The 19654-nt window shown below is 32.7% G+C and overlaps 2 protein-coding genes across 2 annotated transcripts; one reads left to right on the top strand and one right to left on the bottom strand.

The window, feature by feature from the left end:
- Nucleotides 1–1345, top strand: LOC114712084 (protein CDI). Its single transcript, XM_028896553.1, has 2 exons — nucleotides 1–104; nucleotides 263–1345. Exon 2 carries the CDS (start codon nucleotides 291–293, stop codon nucleotides 1035–1037), a length of 747 nt encoding a protein of 248 aa, XP_028752386.1. The 5' UTR covers nucleotides 1–104; nucleotides 263–290; the 3' UTR covers nucleotides 1038–1345.
- A 17468-nt stretch (nucleotides 1346–18813) lies between these two features.
- On the bottom strand, nucleotides 18814–19654 carry LOC114712074 (L10-interacting MYB domain-containing protein-like). Its single transcript, XM_028896527.1, has 2 exons — nucleotides 19472–19654; nucleotides 18814–19323 (listed from the first exon to the last, which is right to left on the bottom strand). The coding sequence occupies exons 1-2, from the start codon at nucleotides 19652–19654 to the stop codon at nucleotides 18814–18816; spliced, it is 693 nt and encodes a 230-aa protein (XP_028752360.1).

Raw genomic sequence — 19654 nt, 5'->3', positions numbered from 1 at the left:
CTGCGTTCACCTCACAATCATCTAAATCCTCGCCCCGACGCTCATGCTCTCTGCTTCTCATTTCTTTGGCTCCGCTTCTCCGTGCATTGTCCATCACGCTCTTGGTTTGAATTTAGCATTACCTTTTTTGACTCTTTATTCTCTGTTATCTTTCTTCTTATATTACCTGCGATCTCAGGGAATGGTTCCTTGCAGAGACAACAACAATGTTTTTTTGGTGTTTCTAGTTTGTACTAATTTCTTAAATCCTCGATTTGTACAGGGAAGAGTCACATTCATCATCTACTAATATGAGTTCAACTAACGGAAAAGCTGCAGATCAGAAGCCCTTCAGGATCTTCGTGGGTTATGATCCTCGCGAAGAAGATGCCTACCAGGTGTGTCGCCACTCGATCCTCAAAAGGGCCTCCATTCCCGTGGAGATCGTACCCATCAAGCAGTCCGATCTGAGAAGCAAGGGCTTGTATTGGCGTGAAAGAGGGCAGCTCGAGAGCACCGAGTTCTCCTTTTCCAGATTCTTGACCCCGTGCTTGGCCGGCTATGAGGGCTGGGCAATGTTTGTGGACTGCGATTTTCTGTACTTAGCAGATATTAAGGAACTGAGGGACCTGATCGATGATAAGTATGCTGTGATGTGTGTTCAACATGACTATGCTCCAAAGGAGACCACAAAAATGGACGGGGCAGTTCAGACCGTGTATCCAAGGAAGAATTGGTCCTCCATGGTCCTGTACAACTGCGGGCATCCCAAGAACCGTGTTCTCACTCCGGACACAGTGAACACAGAGACGGGTGCTTTCCTTCACAGGTTTCAATGGCTTGAGGACGCTGATATTGGGTCCATCCCATTTGCGTGGAATTTTCTTGAGGGTCATAATAAGGTTGCGGAGAAAGATCCAACTACATTCCCCAAGGCCATCCACTATACTCGCGGAGGGCCGTGGTTTGAAGCTTGGAAGAATTGCCAATTTGCTGATCTCTGGCTCAATGAAAGGGAAGATTACCTTATGCAAGCAAAGAAGCTGACAACAAATTAGATTGAAATTGAATTATTATGGGTACGCTTTTATATTATTACGAGTCCATTTAAGCCAGTGAATACGTTTCTCAGCCTTTTCGCTAGAACAAAGTGTAGTGTCAATTATACCTTTTTGTCAGTAGAATAATTTTCTGAGATCGTTGGTTCCCGTTTTATTTGCAGCACAGTGGATTGTAATAAAAGTCAAGGTATTGTTAGGGTCCGCTAATGGTATGAGATTATGTCTCCATTTTGACCAATTTATATGGGCTGTATACACGTTAAGTGATAAATTTAATTCATTTATTTCTGTTTTTATTACATTTATTTCTGCTTTATTACATTTGTTCTTCTGCTATTTGTCGCTGCCCCTTTGCATAATCCTCATGGTTTTATTTCAAATTTTGACTTGAGTATATGCATTTTGCTTATCATTGATGTTTACTGTGGGTTCTAGATCTATGATGAGATATCTGTTCTATTTTGATTAACTTGCTTTTCTTTTTTTTGAGAAAAAAAAACTCGAGATATGCCATAAGCAAAATTAAACTCATGTCTTCTCGGGAGAGCATTCATCCATTCTTTGAACACCCACTCCACAATAAGAGCAAGGGTTGAAGGCGAAGGTTAGGAGGAGGTTGAGAATGAGAACAATGAGAAGAATAGGGGGAAAAGATAATAGGAAAATAAATGTTTTTGTGGGTACCCCAGTACCCATTGCTTTGCCCGCTTTTTTTCCTGTGTATTTTTTTTTAAAGAATGACATGAAGAGAAATAAAAAATTATAATATTTTAATTCAGGCATTTAATAAGTCAGAATCCTAAAAAATGAAGTAGTACTGATGTAGTATTTTACAGATATAGTCAAATGACTAACATACTATTGTCATTACCAATACATTTTTTGTTATTGGTTGCTCAACACTTGTTATTGTTAGTTTATAACTTATTAATAAATAATTTTTTATTGTGAATACATTTCTTGTTATTTGTTATTCAACATTTGTTATTATTAATTCATAACTTGTTAATAAATTTTTTGATATGAGGGCATTTTTGTCATTTAACTATATTTGTAAAATATCAAATCAGATATCACTTCTTTCTCCAGGATTTCCAAGTCTTAAGTATCTAAATGAATATTATAATTTTTAATTTCTTTTTATGTCATTTTTCCTATTCTTTCTGCCAGATTTTTTCGGGCATTTTTAATCTTTACAATTTACTGTGAAATGTTTAATTTTGATCATTTAGAGATAAAAATAAATTTAGTTTCACCACCGCAATTTATTTGGTGACTTGTATTTTATTTTATTTCATCTCATTCCATTTTAGTTTATATCTCATCTATCTATCTATCAATTTCTATTTTTATCTATTTATATACTTTATTCTTAATTAAAATCTCGTAATTCCCATTTGCAGCAAAATCGGGTCGGATGCTTTATTAATATTTGAGTATGTTGTTCCCATTTCCTTTTATTAGTATTTGTTTTCCAATCACTTATGAGTTGTTATTATTAGTTTTTGGTTGTGAGTTTACCTTAATTTTTTCTAGGGATGAATTTAAAGATCCTTAAAAAATTGGGCATTTTGTTATTCCAGCAATTAGATTTAATGACTCTTATTTTAACAATTAGTTGGCTATTTATTTCCTCTTTCAATGCCCAAAAAAAGAAGTTCAAATTATATTGACAGCGTCTTTTCGTCACATTTTATTGATAAATATGAAATAGATAAAAAAAATAGGAAAAATTATACGCAAGTTACATTAAGTAATTAATAACTCTGAAAAATCCTAAGGAAAAGAAAATCTAATTACCCTATTAAGATATGTTTGACACGCAATTGAACTTTCATATATACGTGCAAAAGCATATTGTTTAAATGTAACTGAAGCTCCCTTCTTGCATGTAACGTATCTTTCATTGTGTAACTGAACTTTTATATGTATAAAACATCTTCATTCAAATACAACTAAATTTCCTTACATGTAATTTGTCTTTTGTTCAATTCAAAATCTATTATGTGCAAATGAATTTCTTGTAAAGTATATTCCCTTAGCTGTAATTAAGGTCTCTTGCATGTTATCTATCTTCATTAAGACTATTAAGGTCATTCATCATTCACAAAGTTTTAGGTGCTCATTCCCAATAAATTTCTTAAATAGGGATTTATCTCCAGTTTTTAATATTTAAAAAAAGCCCGGTTTAGCAGCCTCTCACTCCCAATTCTCACGACGGCAGTGGCACACACGCAAGGATAATCTAGAATGCAGGGACCGATGTACGAAGTAACACGATAAGGAGGATGCCCTGACGGAGAATATTTGCTCAGACTCACTTCAACAAGGATTATTGATGGATTGAAAAGACCAAGGGCTATAAAATGGCTAGATTATTCGTGAATTCAATAGAAACTTTAAACTACTAATTCTGATGCTTAATATAAAAATTAGATAACTAATTTATAGATATTTAAAAAAATAGTTAATTTAATTATTATAATAAATGGATATTATTTTTTCTAAATTATTCTTGTAAACTATGTGTATTAAATTCATAATGACAACTACTTTGAAAAAAAAAAATATGAGAAACAAAATAGATTTTGGTCTTATACTCCTTCCGATCATGTTAACTAAATTATGCGGTATTAAAAAAGGGTTAAAATTCGTTAAAAGTAATAAATATGTAAAAATTAAATCCTTTTTTAAAAAATATATCCTTATTTAATGTGGGAACAAATAAGAGAAAAATTAACAATGAGATCAAGGATAGAAAAAATGAGTAGGTGGAATAAAAAATTAATTAGGAATAAAATTGTAAAAATACATTTAATATCCACACACCGCTAAACAGGATCTTGTAAAAAAGATCAAACCAATTTACACAACCCTACTTAAAGTTTATAATTACATAATATAGTCAAGCACATTATTGCATGACATTTCATGCAAGTTTTCCCAAGCTTAAATATTCTTTCCTTTATACTTTGAAGAGCCAGGCCCTAATAGTGTGATAGTGTCATTTGCATATAAAGAGGAATGAGATTTCATAGAACACTCAGTAGCAAAGAACAATAATTATAATACTAGCAATACAAGGTTATACATGCTACATGCCATTTAACATTTTCATACATTCTCTTACATTATCATGCCATAAAAAGAGAGCACAAAAACATACCATACCATTTAACAACTTAATCATACATATCGCCAAGACATAATATGCAAAGAGTCAAACACATTACACCATAACTAGCTCAATCACATTATGATTAAGAAAAAACATAGCAAACAACCAATGTAAAGTAACATAAAAGTAAGTTTTTGGTACCTTATTCAAATATTTGCTTCTTGCTCTCTTTTTTTTGTTTTTGAGTTTCATCTTGCCAAAGGTCAATACCTATCATTTATACAATAGGAGCATTCTAAATATCAACTCAACAACTTCAATAAAACTCAACCTAAAATCCTAACCCCTTATCTTTAATTTTAGGGTTTTTGTATCATCTTTTTTACCATAACTTCCACATACTTTTCCTACATGATTTTTTTATGTAGAATCCATATTTAAACTTAGATTCATCAAATTCCAACCCCTTCCCATTGAACTCATGTTGGCTGAAAAGTTAGGGTTCTTGGGTTTAAAATTCTATTTTTAATTCTAATGTTTCTAAACATATCTTCTCAACATATTAATCCTGTACAATTTTATCTTTTAAACTTATTAGAAGTATCAAATCAACTTGAATCAAACCCTAACCCTAAGTCCTTCCTTTGGCTGAAAATATACATATATGTCACAAGTTGGAATTCTTCCATAAACCAAGTTACAACATAAGTTTCTAACCATTTTCTATCCTCTAATCCTTAACTTACCTTGGATGGTTGCTGGAACTTAGCTTGGTTTCTCTTTCTTTTTCTTTTTTTTAATTCAAGAGCAAAACCTTCCCTCCTTTCTTTTCTCTTTTTTGGCCAAATTTATGCATATATTGGGGGTATTTATAGACTCAATTTTTGCCTTGAGTTTCCCATTATGTCCTAGGTGAATTATTAAAATTTCATAGCCTATTTTTGTATTAAAAGAAATTGCATAGCCTATTTGTCTCATGATCAAGTGTTCTAGCCCTTAACCTTGCCACATGTCCTCTTGCAACTTAAGAGCATGCCTTTACATTTTAGCATGTGATTAGAAAAATACACTACTAGAAAAAAGACATTTAATGGCAGTTAAAATAGGCTTTCCACAACGGTTTTGGAGCAGCAGTGAATTTGTTGTAAAGAGAAAATTTCACGGTGATTTATAACCACCGTGAAAAAAAAGACTTTCCATGACGGTTTTATGAAACAAATCACCATGAAAAGTTGGTTTTTAATAGCGGTTATAGTATTTAACCACTGTTAAAGATGTTTTCCACGAAGGTTATCCAAATAAACGCTATGAAATGTTTGTGATTCTTTTTTTTTACATGTGGCGATCAATTTCCTATACAATCTTCCTACAATTTATAGACCAACTCCCACTAGTATAGCAGAAGAATGCAAAACTATTTCAAGACATAAATCAACCCCAATACTAACATCAAATTCTTATTCAATCAACTACATCTAATAATTAACAACTTAACTAGTTAATAATCAAACAATAAACTTAAATGTAAATGACTTAACTATTTCAAATTTTCAAAACTCTTAAGCAATGTTGTTGACATAGTATCCCTCATTATGTTGATTTTATCAGTGTCATATGGCACACTATCTTAGAATGCCTGTAAATTAAAAATAACTTACTCATTAGTCAAATTGATTAAAAAATGTGAAAAAAATTTGAAGAATTATGATGTAACTCATATTTACCTCCTCTAACTTTTTTACTAATTCTCTTAGCTTTCATTTGACTATGATCATTGTTCTACAAAGTCAGTGAATATAGTTGTACTGTCATTCTGTCAAGCTCAATTCTAATTACTTAATTCAAATATTCAAATAAATAAAATAATTAAATATTAGTCAATAAATTAAAATTAACTAACACTTAATTACAAATTAAAGGGAATGTCTTGTTTATTTTATAAAAATTTTGACAGAATTTTCTCTTAAATATAACCAATCCCAAATTATTTAAACAATGGACAAATCAATCAATCAATCAACTAACCAACAATATAAGAAACAAATACGAGATAAATTTGAACAACTATAACTAACAAAACAAAAGCAACAATCTCAAACCAATTCAATAAACAAATATTCTTAAAACTAAAACTTTTGAATTCAAAACGGGAATACAAATGTATCCATTTGTCATGAAATTTAAAAAAAAAACACTTTATTATCAATCAAAATTCATAATAGAAAAAAAAATTGGCCAACACACTTAACTAATTATTTATTGGTAAATTCTCAAAATTTTATTAACAAAATTTGACAAGAATTTGAAATAAAATATCAAAAAATTATTAAAAAAATTACAAACTTAAAAACTAATCAACTTTGAAGATTTAAACATGTTTCTAATACTGTGTATAGGAAGTAATTGCAGTTTTTTAACTCCAAATGTACCCAATCAACCCCTCAACACCTAAGATATTCAAAATAAACAATGCAAAACATCCAAAATGTAAAACCAATCAACCCATTTAATATATAAAAGATTTCATCATCAAGAGATCCAAAACACCAAGAGAAAAGAAAAAGAATGAATGAAGAGGAAACTCACTCAGTGAGAGACGAGTAAAATGCGAGAAAAGGCGAGTATGAACGGCGAAAGACAATGAAAAGCAATGATGCTGTGAATGGAGGACCAAACACGGTGGGAAATGGTGAGGATTTGCCAGAAATGAGTTTGGGTGGTGGGACAGAGGGGGACCACGTTGCTCTGTACCTGTGAAACTGTAAAAACGAAAATGCATGATAGGTTTAAGTCTAAAACTTTCCATAGCGGTTATTAAGATAACCTCCATGGAAAGTGAAACGTCACTCACCTTAATTTAAAAAATGTGACCGTCTTTTTTTCCACAACGTTTTTCTTTATAACTGTCGTTAAATTCCATCATTATATGTGTCTTTTTTTTTTAGTAGTAGTGCCTATATAAAATTATAATTTAACTTCTTCCAATTATGCCTTTTGACAAATGGCACAATTCCAACGCTGTCCTCCCCTCATGAAAATGGCGCCAAAATGCCTAGGAAAATAAAAGAATAAATTATTTCTCCAAACTTTAGGTCATTCTACTGTATACTTTCACCATATCAGTTAAATTTTTCTCAGATCATGTTCAATCCAGTAGCTCCAAAAATTTATTATAATTCCTTTTTATTGAGGAGAAGTCTCTTAATTTTTTTCAAGTCAAAATTCGTAACTTCTTTTATTCAAAATTTTCCAAAATCGATCTTTTACCGACATAATTTTGCTTCAAATATTTTTAAGGCTACTTCTGCACTTTCAGGGATTGGGAATAATTTTACAATATGTTATAAATCCTTAATTAATTTTTTTCTTATTTTTGTTTAAATAATTGAGGCCTCTATATATTTGAAATAATTCACTTTAGCTAATATTCTCTTAATTAGCAAAAAATACCAATAATTATAGAAAATTCTCTAATAAATTATTTGTATCTTCAAATATTGCTCTAAATGCTTTATTCTATTTTTCATGAATTTTAAAATAATTTCAAAAATTTCAGACATAATTTTCAATACTGCCTTTCCTTAACCAAAACTTTTCAAAATGACAATTTGGTTTCTACTCAGGTTTCACTTCAAAAGTTGTTTCGTCTCTATTTTTGCTACACTACCTAGCCCTCAATCAGTTCTAATTCACTCATTTACCATGTTAAAATTAACAGGATATAATACTTACACCTTGCTATTATTGGTTCTTTCCTTTTTGTTTTTGTTAAGTATGTTAATTGGAATAAAACCAAACCTAGACCAATAATACTTAGTATGCAGAGATGCCGGTGGTCCTTATGAACTTAAAACCAATATCTCTTGGGTGTGTAATAGAGGTACTAGTAGTCAGATTGTACCCTCACATTCCCATTACTAATGGCATTTTTGCGTATTAAAACAGCCATGCACGTGCCTGGTGCATAACGAATACTTTAAAGATTTTGCCATGATCTCATAGGAGCGGCCCTACTCTATATTCATAGAGGTGATTTTATTAAGTATACCTACAATGAACACACCATCCCTAGGACTATAAAATTATTAAGAGCTTTTGCACAATCTCACAAAATGCATAGGAAGGGACTAGCAATTTATTTAGTGCTAGCAGAACTAACAGATGACTTATTCTTATCCATTGAATCTTCTTCATAGGATCACTAATCACAAAGGTTGGGTTGCTATCGTTGTTAATTTTGAATTGGCTTTAGTCTCATTCCCCTCAATATTTTATAAATTTGTTTCCTCCCCAAAGGTTTTGTTAAAGGATCCACTAGGTTCACTTCTGACCTCACATAATTGATTGAAATTACTCCATCTTTTAGTAGCTATATCATACTATTATGTCTCAATCAAATATGTCTACTTTTATTATTGAAGGTTTTATTTAGTCGTAGCTATCGCCGATTGGCTATCACAGTATAAAAACACTAATGGTGTTGGTTTTTCACCTAGGAAAATGTTCGCTGAAAAGTTTTTCAACCACTCAAACTCGGAATCAGCCAATTTCATTGCAAAAAACTCATAATCCCTCAAGGATTTGGTTAGTATAACTTGTTTGGCTGACTTCCATGTTACTGTACCACTACCCAGATTGAAAATATAGCTACTAGTGGATTTTGTCTTAAACCCAGCTAACATCACTATATCCTTTTAATGCAAAAGGGAATCCACTATATAGTATACAATAGTTCATGGTATCTCTCAAATAACTCAATACCCTCAGCAGAGCCTCCCAATGCTTAATACTTGTGCAGTGAGTATATTTGTTCAACCTACACACAACATAAGCTATGTCCGTTTTGATATAGTTCATTAAATACAACAAACTCCAAATAATATGTGTATATCTAGATTGAGCAATTGGATCTCCTTCATGTTTTGTTAAATGCACATTGGAATCATATGGAGTACCAACATGAGAAACATCATAGTGTTCAAACTTTCTCAAGATTTTCTCAACGTAATGTTCTTAAGAAAGTAGGATAGTACGTTCATTCCTTATGATTTTAACACCCAATATAACTTTTGCTTTACCTAGATCTTTCATGTCAAAATTTGAAGCGAGAAAATATTTTATCTCAAGTATAACATTCATGCTAGTACTAAAAATAAGCTTATCATCCACATATAAGCAAACAATCACAGAATTACCATTTACAAGTTCTATATAAATGCAACATTCTACCTTAACAGTAGAAAAGCCATCACTAAACAAAACTTGATTGGCTTTTCGTGTCATTGTTTAGGCGCTTGTTTCAAACCATACAAAGACTTAACAAATTTGCAAACTTTGTTTTCTTACTTAGGAACTATATATCCCTTAGGTTGGGTTATATAAATTTCTTCTTCTAAATCACCATTTAAAAAATGCTGTTTTAACATCTATTTGGTACATAAAAAGCTTATGGATTGAAACTAAAGCAATCAGGATTCTAACAGAAGAAATCCTTGTCACTAGTGAAAATGTATCAAAATAGACAATTTTTCTTTTTGAATAAAACCTTAGGCTAGGAATTGAGCCTTGTATTTATCAATTGACCCATCTGGAAAATTTTTCCCCTAAAAACTCATTTACACCCAATAGGTTTTGCTCCTAGAGGCAAATCAACCAAAACCCATGTTTTATTTTGATTTAAAGAATCTATTTCAACTTTAATAGCTTCTTTTCAAAACTAAGAATTTGGAGGAAAAATGGCTCCATGAAAATTTTTCAGATCACTTTGTACGAAATAAGTATAAAAATCGTCTTTAAAATAGGTTTCATTTCTCTGCCTTTTACTTTTCCTTAAATTCTCAACCAAGCCACATTTAAACTTTGTTCAAAAGATGAAGAAGAATTTTTAATTCTTTTATGAACACGCTCAACTTTCAATAGAAATATATATTTAAAAAATTCTGCATCTTTTGTTTCAACAATCATATCAGGATCCAAAATATCACTTCTCAAAACCAAAAAAATGATAAGCAGCACTTTTTTTAGCATAACCAATAAACGTGCAATTGAAAGTTTTAGAATCAATCTTTCCCTTTTTAGTATTAGGTAATAAAAACTTTTGCAAGACGCCCCCACACTTTTAAATATTTGAGGTTATGTACAAATCCATTCCATAATTCACAAGGTGTCTTTTTAGTTGTTCTATGGGGTATTCTATTTTGTAAAAAACAAGCAAACAATAAAGCTTTACCCCACAAATTATCAGGTGTGGCAGAACTCACAAGTAGAGCATTCATCATTTCTTTCTGCAATACCATTAGACTTAGGTGAATAAGGAGGAGTTACTTCATGGATTATACCCTCTTTTTCACAAAAATCATTTAATAACAAATATTCTCCTCCTCTATCTGACCTCACTCATTTAATCTTTTTATTGAGTTGACTTTGTACTTCTATTTTATACAAAAGAAACTTTTCAAAAGCTTCATCTTTATTCCTCAATAAATATACTTTAGTATATCTTGAGAAATAATCAATAAAAGTGATGCAATATCTTTTGCCTCCTCTAGTTTCAACTTGTTTTAAATCTCCTAAATCAATGTGAATTAAAGATAATAGTTCAGTTTCTCTCTAAGTAGAAAATATGGCTTCATAATTAATTTAGTTTCTGCATAAATTTCAAAATTAGCTTAAGATTTTATGGTCTCTTTGTATATGGTTTATGAGCATGTCTTAATCTAGCATGCCACATATCAAAAGAATCAATCAAGTAAGCAGAAGAAGTTGCATTTTCATTAATTTCAACAACACTTAAAACAAATAAACCCTGATTACAATGTCCCTTACCAATGAAAACATTATTCTTAGTCATGACAACCTTGTCAGACTCAAAGGACACTCTAACCGTAGCTTTCCCAAGCAGCAACATAGAGGCTAAGTTTTCCCTGACATTAGGGACATATAGCACATCATTCAGTGCCAGGGTTTTTCCTGATGTGAGTTTTAGCACCACTTTCACCTTTCGCTAAACTTTTGTAGTTCAGGAGTTGGCGAGGTAGATGTGGTCTTGCTGTTCTTCAAAGGAGGTAAACATCTCTCTGTTTGCACAGATATACTTAGTGGCTCCTGAATCCATCACCTATTTCTTCATATCAAACACAATGAGGGCATGAGAAACTACTGCAGATATGACTTCATCATCACTACCATCATTTCCTTTAATCAAATTCACATTTGGCTTAAGAGGATTATCACTCTTTTGAGCAGCTTAGTAGCACTCTTCCTGTATTGTGCTGCATGGTGTCCGGACTTTCTATAGACAAAACAATTGCCTTTCCTTTTGAACTTAGGGTTAAAATCCTTGGATTTGTAATCATTTTTTTTATTCTTATTATTTTTGTTTTTGGAATTGTACCTCCTAGAGCGTGATTTTGCTTCCACCAAGTTTGTTTTAACAACTATTTTCTTTCCTTTTGTAGCTTGTATAGCCTTTTTATTTGTGTCTTCAATTATTATGTAGGTAATAAGATCTGGTAGGGACAACTGCTTTTGTTTGTGCCTTAATTGTTGTTTGGAGTCATTCCATATCTCTAGCAGTTTCTGGATCAATATGCCAGCTATGAACTCATCTGGAAAGTTAATCTTCTCAGCACGAAGCTTCTCTAGCAATTTGTGGTACTTGTTGATTTGAAGCTTAATATCTTTTTCCTTGGTCATATCCCATTTGTAGAAATTCCCCACCACGAATTTCTACTTCCTAGCATCCTTAGCAGTGTACTTGAGAATAAATGATTCTCATATCTTGTGTGTTTCCTTATAGACACAGTACTCATTGAACAGATTTTTAGATAAAGTGCTAATAAGAGTGTGTTTGCAAACCTTATTAGCATGCATCCAAATATCTCTCTAGGACTGATCAGCATCCAGGGTTGGTCAAACTGAGTAAGTGTTATAGCTACCCCGTGCGTGTTAAGGACAGAATAAACTCGCTCTTGCCATCTCCTGAAGTTCCTTTTATCAAATGTCTCTGTTTTTGAAGTGTCAGGGAATGGTCTTGGAATAAGAACTGTCATTGGGACAATAGTGATTGTAATAGCATCATTGTTATTTTGATTAACAGCGTGGCGAGATTGTTCTATGATGGCAATAACTCTTAAGATTGCTGGAGGCAACACTTGCACGCAAAAAAAAAAAAAAAAGTTAATCCAAGTCATATCCTAAGGGCGCTATCTTTAAAGTTATTCTGCAACTACTGGCAGATGAAGATGCGACACTCCTAAGATTAAACAAATTCTTCCTGTAAAACAAGGTAAGCAGAATGGTAGAAGATAATAGTAAACTCAACAAGTAAAAGAATACATGGGAGGGGGAAGAGAGAAGCTCAAAAACTCTAGAGTTGTGTCTTGAACCTTAGACTGAAACACCCTTTTATAGGCCTCATATTATGAATGTTGGCAACCTCTCAATCACATTAAACTGTCAGTTTCATACATTGAATGCAATCATATATTGCAATATTGTGGACGTTAGAGGTACATAGGAAATCCGTTCAATACTTCAAGATCATTATTTAATTGTTTAATGCATTGAAAATATTTGAATATATCTTACAGGATTTCAAACTGTTTCAACACATTAAATGACTTAAAATAGTCCATTTGCCACTTTAAGACTTTTTATTGCATAATATAAACCCATCGTTTGATGTTTAAAATCTTCAACGTGTTAAAATGATAAATACCCATTAAGAATTTTCAAAAACTCTATCTCTAAGGCATTGTAAAATTCGTTGAAAGCCTTAAATTTTTCAACATTCAGTTTCTACTTTTAATGCCAATAACATGAGCTTATTCTGATAGATTTTTCCTTACCAAAATATCATTTGAATTACCACAAAATGCTCATTAAAAGGGTGCTCAATCTAACTCCCACATTAGCAATTAATGTGATGTTTTTTCTTTCAAACACACCTACACAAATATCACAGCACTAATCCTAGTGGGACCTAGCGAAAATCATAAGCCCATTCAATCCTACCTTTCGGCATCTCTTTTATAAATCCAACGACCTCTATTGGTGAATCATGAACTACCAAGGTCATTTGCGTTGAAATCAAATTAGAAGGCACCTATCGCCAGTCAGCCACCAATTTTCCTTTGCCGCTTCCCCAATCACACCACCTTAGCCCTTAATTTTCACTGGCGATGAACTCAAGAACCCTCTACACTAATGGCCACACACACACCCGAACCACGAGTACTCTCACACAAGCAGAGCATTTATCTCACCCACGACAGCCTTAATAGGCCTTTTAAAGGGTACAAACAGGCCTTTTAAAGGCCCTGCTTGTGTTCATAGTGTAAAAATATTATTCCCATGAGAACTAAGGAGAAAATTAGCTAATTATAACATTTGTGCTCTTAATTAGGTGGAGTAAAATTATCTAAAAGATTGTGATTAAAAATGCAGTTGTTTTAAATGAGAAAATAACTAATGCTGCAAATTTATCTTCTAGATAAATTAAGCCTAGGGTTATTTCTCCTCTTTGCATTTCATGAAACTTGATTAAGTCTCTCTCAACTAGCATTTAAATGAAACAATGTGTTTGTCTAAGATTCTAGATTACATGATTAAGGTTTCTCAAGTCAAAACCAAATTTTAATTATCAATAAAATGCCTAATCTCTTGTAACATTTAATGAAAATCCTTTGATGCATGAACCTTAATTTGACAATGCCCGATTAATGAACATATCTCTATTTCACCCACAAACCCTCCATCCAACAATTACATTTCAAGTCAAACGCAAATTTATCTAAGTTTTATATGAAAATCAGTTTTCTGAAGTCAAATTAAGATAGACAGAACAATGTAAGGGGTAGCTAAGTACTAAGAAGCATTAAGCTCAAGATAAATTCTCACATAAATATAATTAAATACTGAAAGAGAGAGATAAATAAGTCTCAATCGATAAAAAGGTTTGAAATAATCTTAGAATAAATAGTTTAGCTACTCATAATCTAAAAAGAATAATAAATATATAAAATATACATGTACATATAAGAGAACGAGGAAAGGAATGGAAAGAAGTTCAAAAATACCAATAAAGAGAGCTTGAATCTCTTCAATATTTGAATCTCAAGCTCTATGATCTTTAATAATCCTAAACCCTAGCTCTATTTTGTCCTGAAACACATTTTTAGCAAGAAGATGGCGTGTGGAATGCTCAAAACCAAGTCCCCTAGGTCATTTATATCAAAAAACAAAGCTTTGTGTTTTAGGTTCTGTTAGGGTGCCATGAGACTCCTACTGCAGTGCCCTGGTGCATGAAGCATTGTTTCTTTCTATGCACGAGATGTCATGGCACTTCTACTTTGGTGTTATGGCACTAGTGATGTTGCTTTATTTTCTTAGGATAGAGTGTTGTAGCACCTCACACATATGCCTTAGCATTAGTAGATCTTCCCAACTTAACTGCATTTTTTGTTAACTCTTTTCTTGATTTCTTATAATGTTCATGCGCTTCTAGCAAAACAAGCATTTGTGAGCGAAAAACTTGTTGAATTCAATTTTTAACAATTTACCTTATTTTCTTATTAATTTTAACATTATACGATCATATGATGCCTTTGATTACTTTCCCGTTGCCAACTTATGAAAATATTTTTACTTTTGCATTTATGACTTCCAAAATATATTCAAAATAGACTTCAAATCTACAAAAATTGGGGAGTTAACAATGCGGCCAAATGCATGTCAGGCCACATACTGCTTGACCTATTTTCACCTCTACTTTCCACTAACGCCTTCTCTAATGAGCGCTGACCTTCTACAATCTTGAATATTTGACGGCAAGAATAGTACTCCACCGTTCAATAAGGACTTTGTTGGCAGCGAGGAGCATGGTAAAGGTAGAGACATAGGGCTTAAGGAAGGCAACAACAATGGACACAGTATAGGTTCATGAAAGATCGACAGACAATAGTGACACAACAATATTAGAAGAACAAGAATTTAGGATAGAGATGACAGAACGACGTCATTGGCATTAAGGATGTGTTTGGCTAGCAGAAATGCAACAAAAAACAAGAATTGTGCTTCAATAATGGAAGCGACAGAACATATTGCAATAATTTGGCCCAAAACAACCTAAGCTCATGATACCAAGTAAACTAAAAAAGTATTTTAGAGTGCTTATAGCACTAAAAAGTAATTTAGAATATTAAATGAATGACACTAAAAAACTATTTTAGAATGGTAAATTTTTTTTTTAAAAAAATTTCATCCTCCCGTATTTTTCCCTAAAATGGCATAGTTTTGCTGGTTGAAGCGAATGCTAAGAGGAAAGGAGAGAAGCCGTGTCCACACACAACACCTGTTTGCCTTTATTTCTCTCTTGGATGAATGCGAATGTCAAAAGCAAGCAAGGAAAAATGGCTTTGAAACAGCATAGTTTCAAGATATTTTGAGGATAGTGGGTGGGAGAGGTAGTAAAACTGGTAATATGGGTTGAACTTGTGAATCCAACTTGCTAACCTATTAAAAATAACGAGTTAGGATTGACTAAAAGCAAATCAACCAGTAAACAAGCATTTTTAACCCGCACTGCCAGGCCAGCAATTTGTCACAGGTTAGGCCACCAACCTCCGTGCTAACCTGCATTTTTTATTTTTTTAATTATTATAATTATATGATTATATATTATATTTATCTAAAAAATTAGAAAAGTATCTATATAATTTATTTGATTCTTTCAATCAAATATTTTTAACCCGACTTATATAAATTTAACTTGTTATGAGCCAATCCGTAATGCCCCAATCTGTTGGTTGGCCTCCTGGGAGGTAGCATAGGGAAGCCAACCCTAGATTCCAAACGTGCAAGTATACCACGATTGCACCCATGGGGCGTTATTTCTTGTCCTTCCCTACCCTATCGGTTTAGAATGGGACGCGAGACTGACAGTGAGAATACGGTTCACGCTGGTCGAAAAAAGGATGATGCGGAAAGTTACAATTCTTTTTCAGCCCCGATGCTGAAAGTCACAAAAAATAAAAAGACAAATCTCGTAACAAACCATTTTTTATAAATATCTTCAGAAGATGAAAGGTGTGTTTGGATTAGCGGTGGAGAAGTAACTTTTTTTTTCAATCTGACTTTTACAGAAGTCAGATTGAGTAAAAGTCAGATAGGGTAATGTGATTTATGTTTGGATTGGGTTTTAGAAAAAAGTTAGTTTGAGAAGCTGAAACTTGTTTGGATGATAAATGTAAAAGTAAGTTTGGATGTAAAATGACTTAAAAGGACATGAATTCTATTAAATAGCACATATCTAATATTAGATATATATATATATATATAATGTGACTATTTTTTAAGAAGTAAGGAAAATAAAAATTATTAAAAGTAAAGAAATTTAATTTAGTATTATAAAGAAATTATATATATAATGTGACTATTTGTCATAAATAAAGTAATGAAAATAAAATTATTAAAAATAAGGAAATTTAATTTATTGTTATAAAGAAATTATATATATAATGTGACCATTTTAAAAGAAGTATTGAAAATAAAATTATTAAAAATAAAAAAAATTTAAGTTATTATTAGAAGGAAATTGAAAAATAATAAAATACTTAATTAAATATATGTAATGGATAAATATATAAATTAGAGGTCATACATACATAGCATTTTTAAACTAAATACATCAAATAACTAATTGGATGCCATGCTCAATACAATTTGGTCTCTAATTGTGTCACGCACATGATTCATTTGTCTTGATCTAGGTAAATTTGAAGAGGATGTCTCACTAGCTTCATCATGATTGTTTTCGTCAATTGTACCTTCAGATTGAGCTTGTATGAAATCTCTATCAGTTTCAGAATTTCTTCGGAGGAAATTATGTATAGCCATTGTAGCACAAACTACTTGGACTTGAGTTTTATACTTGTAACTTGGCATCTTCTCTAAGATGCGAAACTTATTCTTCCACACCCCAAAAGTCCTTTCTATAGTGCACCTCAAACTTGAATGGTAGTAATTGAAGACTTCGTTATAATTTTCAAATCCCGGTTGTCGCCTGAAGTTTGGAAGGTGATAGCGCTCACATCTGTACGGACCAAGATATCCTGGTAGAGTTGGATAGCCAGCGTCGACCAAATAATACTTCCCTAATAAATTATGAAATTATGTTGACATTGTGAAATTAATGAAAATATCAAATGAATTCGTTATAATTTTCAAATCCTGGTTGTCGCCTAAAGTCTGGAAGGTGATAGCGCTCACATCTGTATGGACCAAGATATCCTGGTGGAGTTGGATAGCCAGTATCGACCAAATAATACTTCCTAATAAATCATGAAATTATGTTGACATTGTGAAATTAATGAAAATATCAAATGAATTCGATATAATTAAAATTGAAGCTAATGAAAATATACCTGGAGGTGGATGAGGGAAATCCAAGGCTGGAGTTGAGACAGCAGTGTTAAACACACGAGCATCATGTGCAGTACCTTCCCATCCCGCTAACACAAAAGTGAAACACATGTCCCAGTCACATACAACCATGACATTCTGTGTCGGATATCCCTTTCTCCTGATATATTTGTCTTGCTTCGAAAGACTCACCACACATCGTACATGAGTGCCATCAATTGCTCCTATTGCATCATTGAAATATGGCGAATATCGTTTATCGTTTTTTATTTTTGGGTGAGTTACAGAAAACGTAGGATCGAGTGGTTTGATATATTCCCTGGATAGACTAAGGCAAGCCTGTAATACTCTATGAAAATGCCTGCTTACAGTTTCTCCTGAATGTTGAAACATTTCTTGAATCATCTTATTACATTGTCCATGACCAACCGTGTTCAAAAACATACCAACAATTTCTTCCACTCCCAGATACTTAGAATTTTGTAAACCATGTTAAACCATTTTAGAGCATAATCGCATGAACATTTCTTTTTCCATTCGAAACATGTCATAACACCGAATTTCATGATCTCGCAAAATTTCTTGCACCCATAAATTACCTGTTTGCTGACTAGTTCTTCGTGGCTCTTTGCACACATAAGGCATCACATATTGACTCACCAATACAGCTACCTCTTCATACTGTGTTATCTCTTCATCTAAAAAGGAAATCAATTGAGATTGTTCATCTTCCTCCGACTCCTCTTCAGACTGTTCATCTTCCTCCATCCACTCAAACGTAAATTGATTGTTCCAATTTGCCATAGATAATGTCACCTGTGAGTATGGTTAAATTCAACTGTAAGAATTTTTTTAAACGAAAAATAAATATTTTTAGGTATGTGCAGATAAATATTTTTTTTGCTGTTAAACATACAAACACATAAAAATTAGTCTAAAAAATTCATAAGCTGCAATTACCACTATAAATAACACATGTAACTTAGAAACATTCAAAACATTCATAATCAGTCAACAAGTTACATAATTTCATAGTTCCACAAACATTAATTTAAAAACATATAATAACAACTCTGGTCCGAGTTAGACAAAATAAAGTCATAACATGCATCCTAAAATATAGTTCAAGCAGGCGGGGGTGGCATCCATGATGGTGGATTGTATGCCATATCCTGTAGCCATGTCCTTTTAGTGAAACAACCATTTCCCAAACACTCTTGTGCAACAGAAGTCTTAAACACCGGTTTCGGAATCAGAGTTACTTGTAATTTCCTTAAGGCAGAGCACTTCGGCCGTAACCTCAGAAATTGATACCTCTTTTATTTTGTTTAGAACTGCAGTTCTATCCTTAGATGCAGTAGCTATTTCACTAACTGAATCTGCTATTTGTCTTGAGGCTGGAATTTTTTGCTTTGTTTGCCTGCTAGACCCTTCACCTCTCTTCCTCTTCCCATGGCTTCCTGAACCACTAGGTGCAGTTTTTGCTGTTAAGTTTACGCCTGCCATCTCATCTGTAACTCCTACACTAGCACCTCCAAGATCTTCTTCGCTATCCCCCAATCCTTCAAGGAGATCTGTATCAACTCTATACATATTCTCTTCGTCATCCTCTTGTGTCTGAGGTTGGGTTAAAGACAGTGCCAACATATCCTCTCCAGATGCTATCACACCCTTGAATATCGTGTTTAATTCATGAGCAAACTTTAACCCCTGGTACCTAAACTTTTTATACTGGGGATTCTCCTGCAAGAATACAATCAACAAAAATAAAAAGCCTATAACAAGTAATAACACAGTTCATAACTCAAGATTAACAATTATATACCAGTTTTTTCTTCTCCCACCACTCATTTGTTGCCAGCACTGTATTGTTTATAGGGTCTCAACCTACACCAGTCTCTTTGGTTAAATCAACCCATGTCCTCCAATCCTTCCTCAAGCTATCGAGCCTATTTTTCAATTGCTTCTTCTCATATGATTTTCCTGTTTTTGCATTGAATGCAGAGTGAATGTTGTTCCACCCAGGCTTTGAAAATGATGTTCCTTGACGATTTTTCCGGTAGATTTGCTCCAT

Source organism: Neltuma alba, unplaced genomic scaffold (genome assembly GCF_004799145.2).
Source record: "Neltuma alba isolate B1F8T4 unplaced genomic scaffold, ASM479914v2 tig00011335_pilon, whole genome shotgun sequence".
Classification (NCBI taxonomy): Eukaryota; Viridiplantae; Streptophyta; class Magnoliopsida; order Fabales; family Fabaceae; genus Neltuma; species Neltuma alba.
This window is presented reverse-complemented; position numbering and strand designations above follow the sequence as displayed.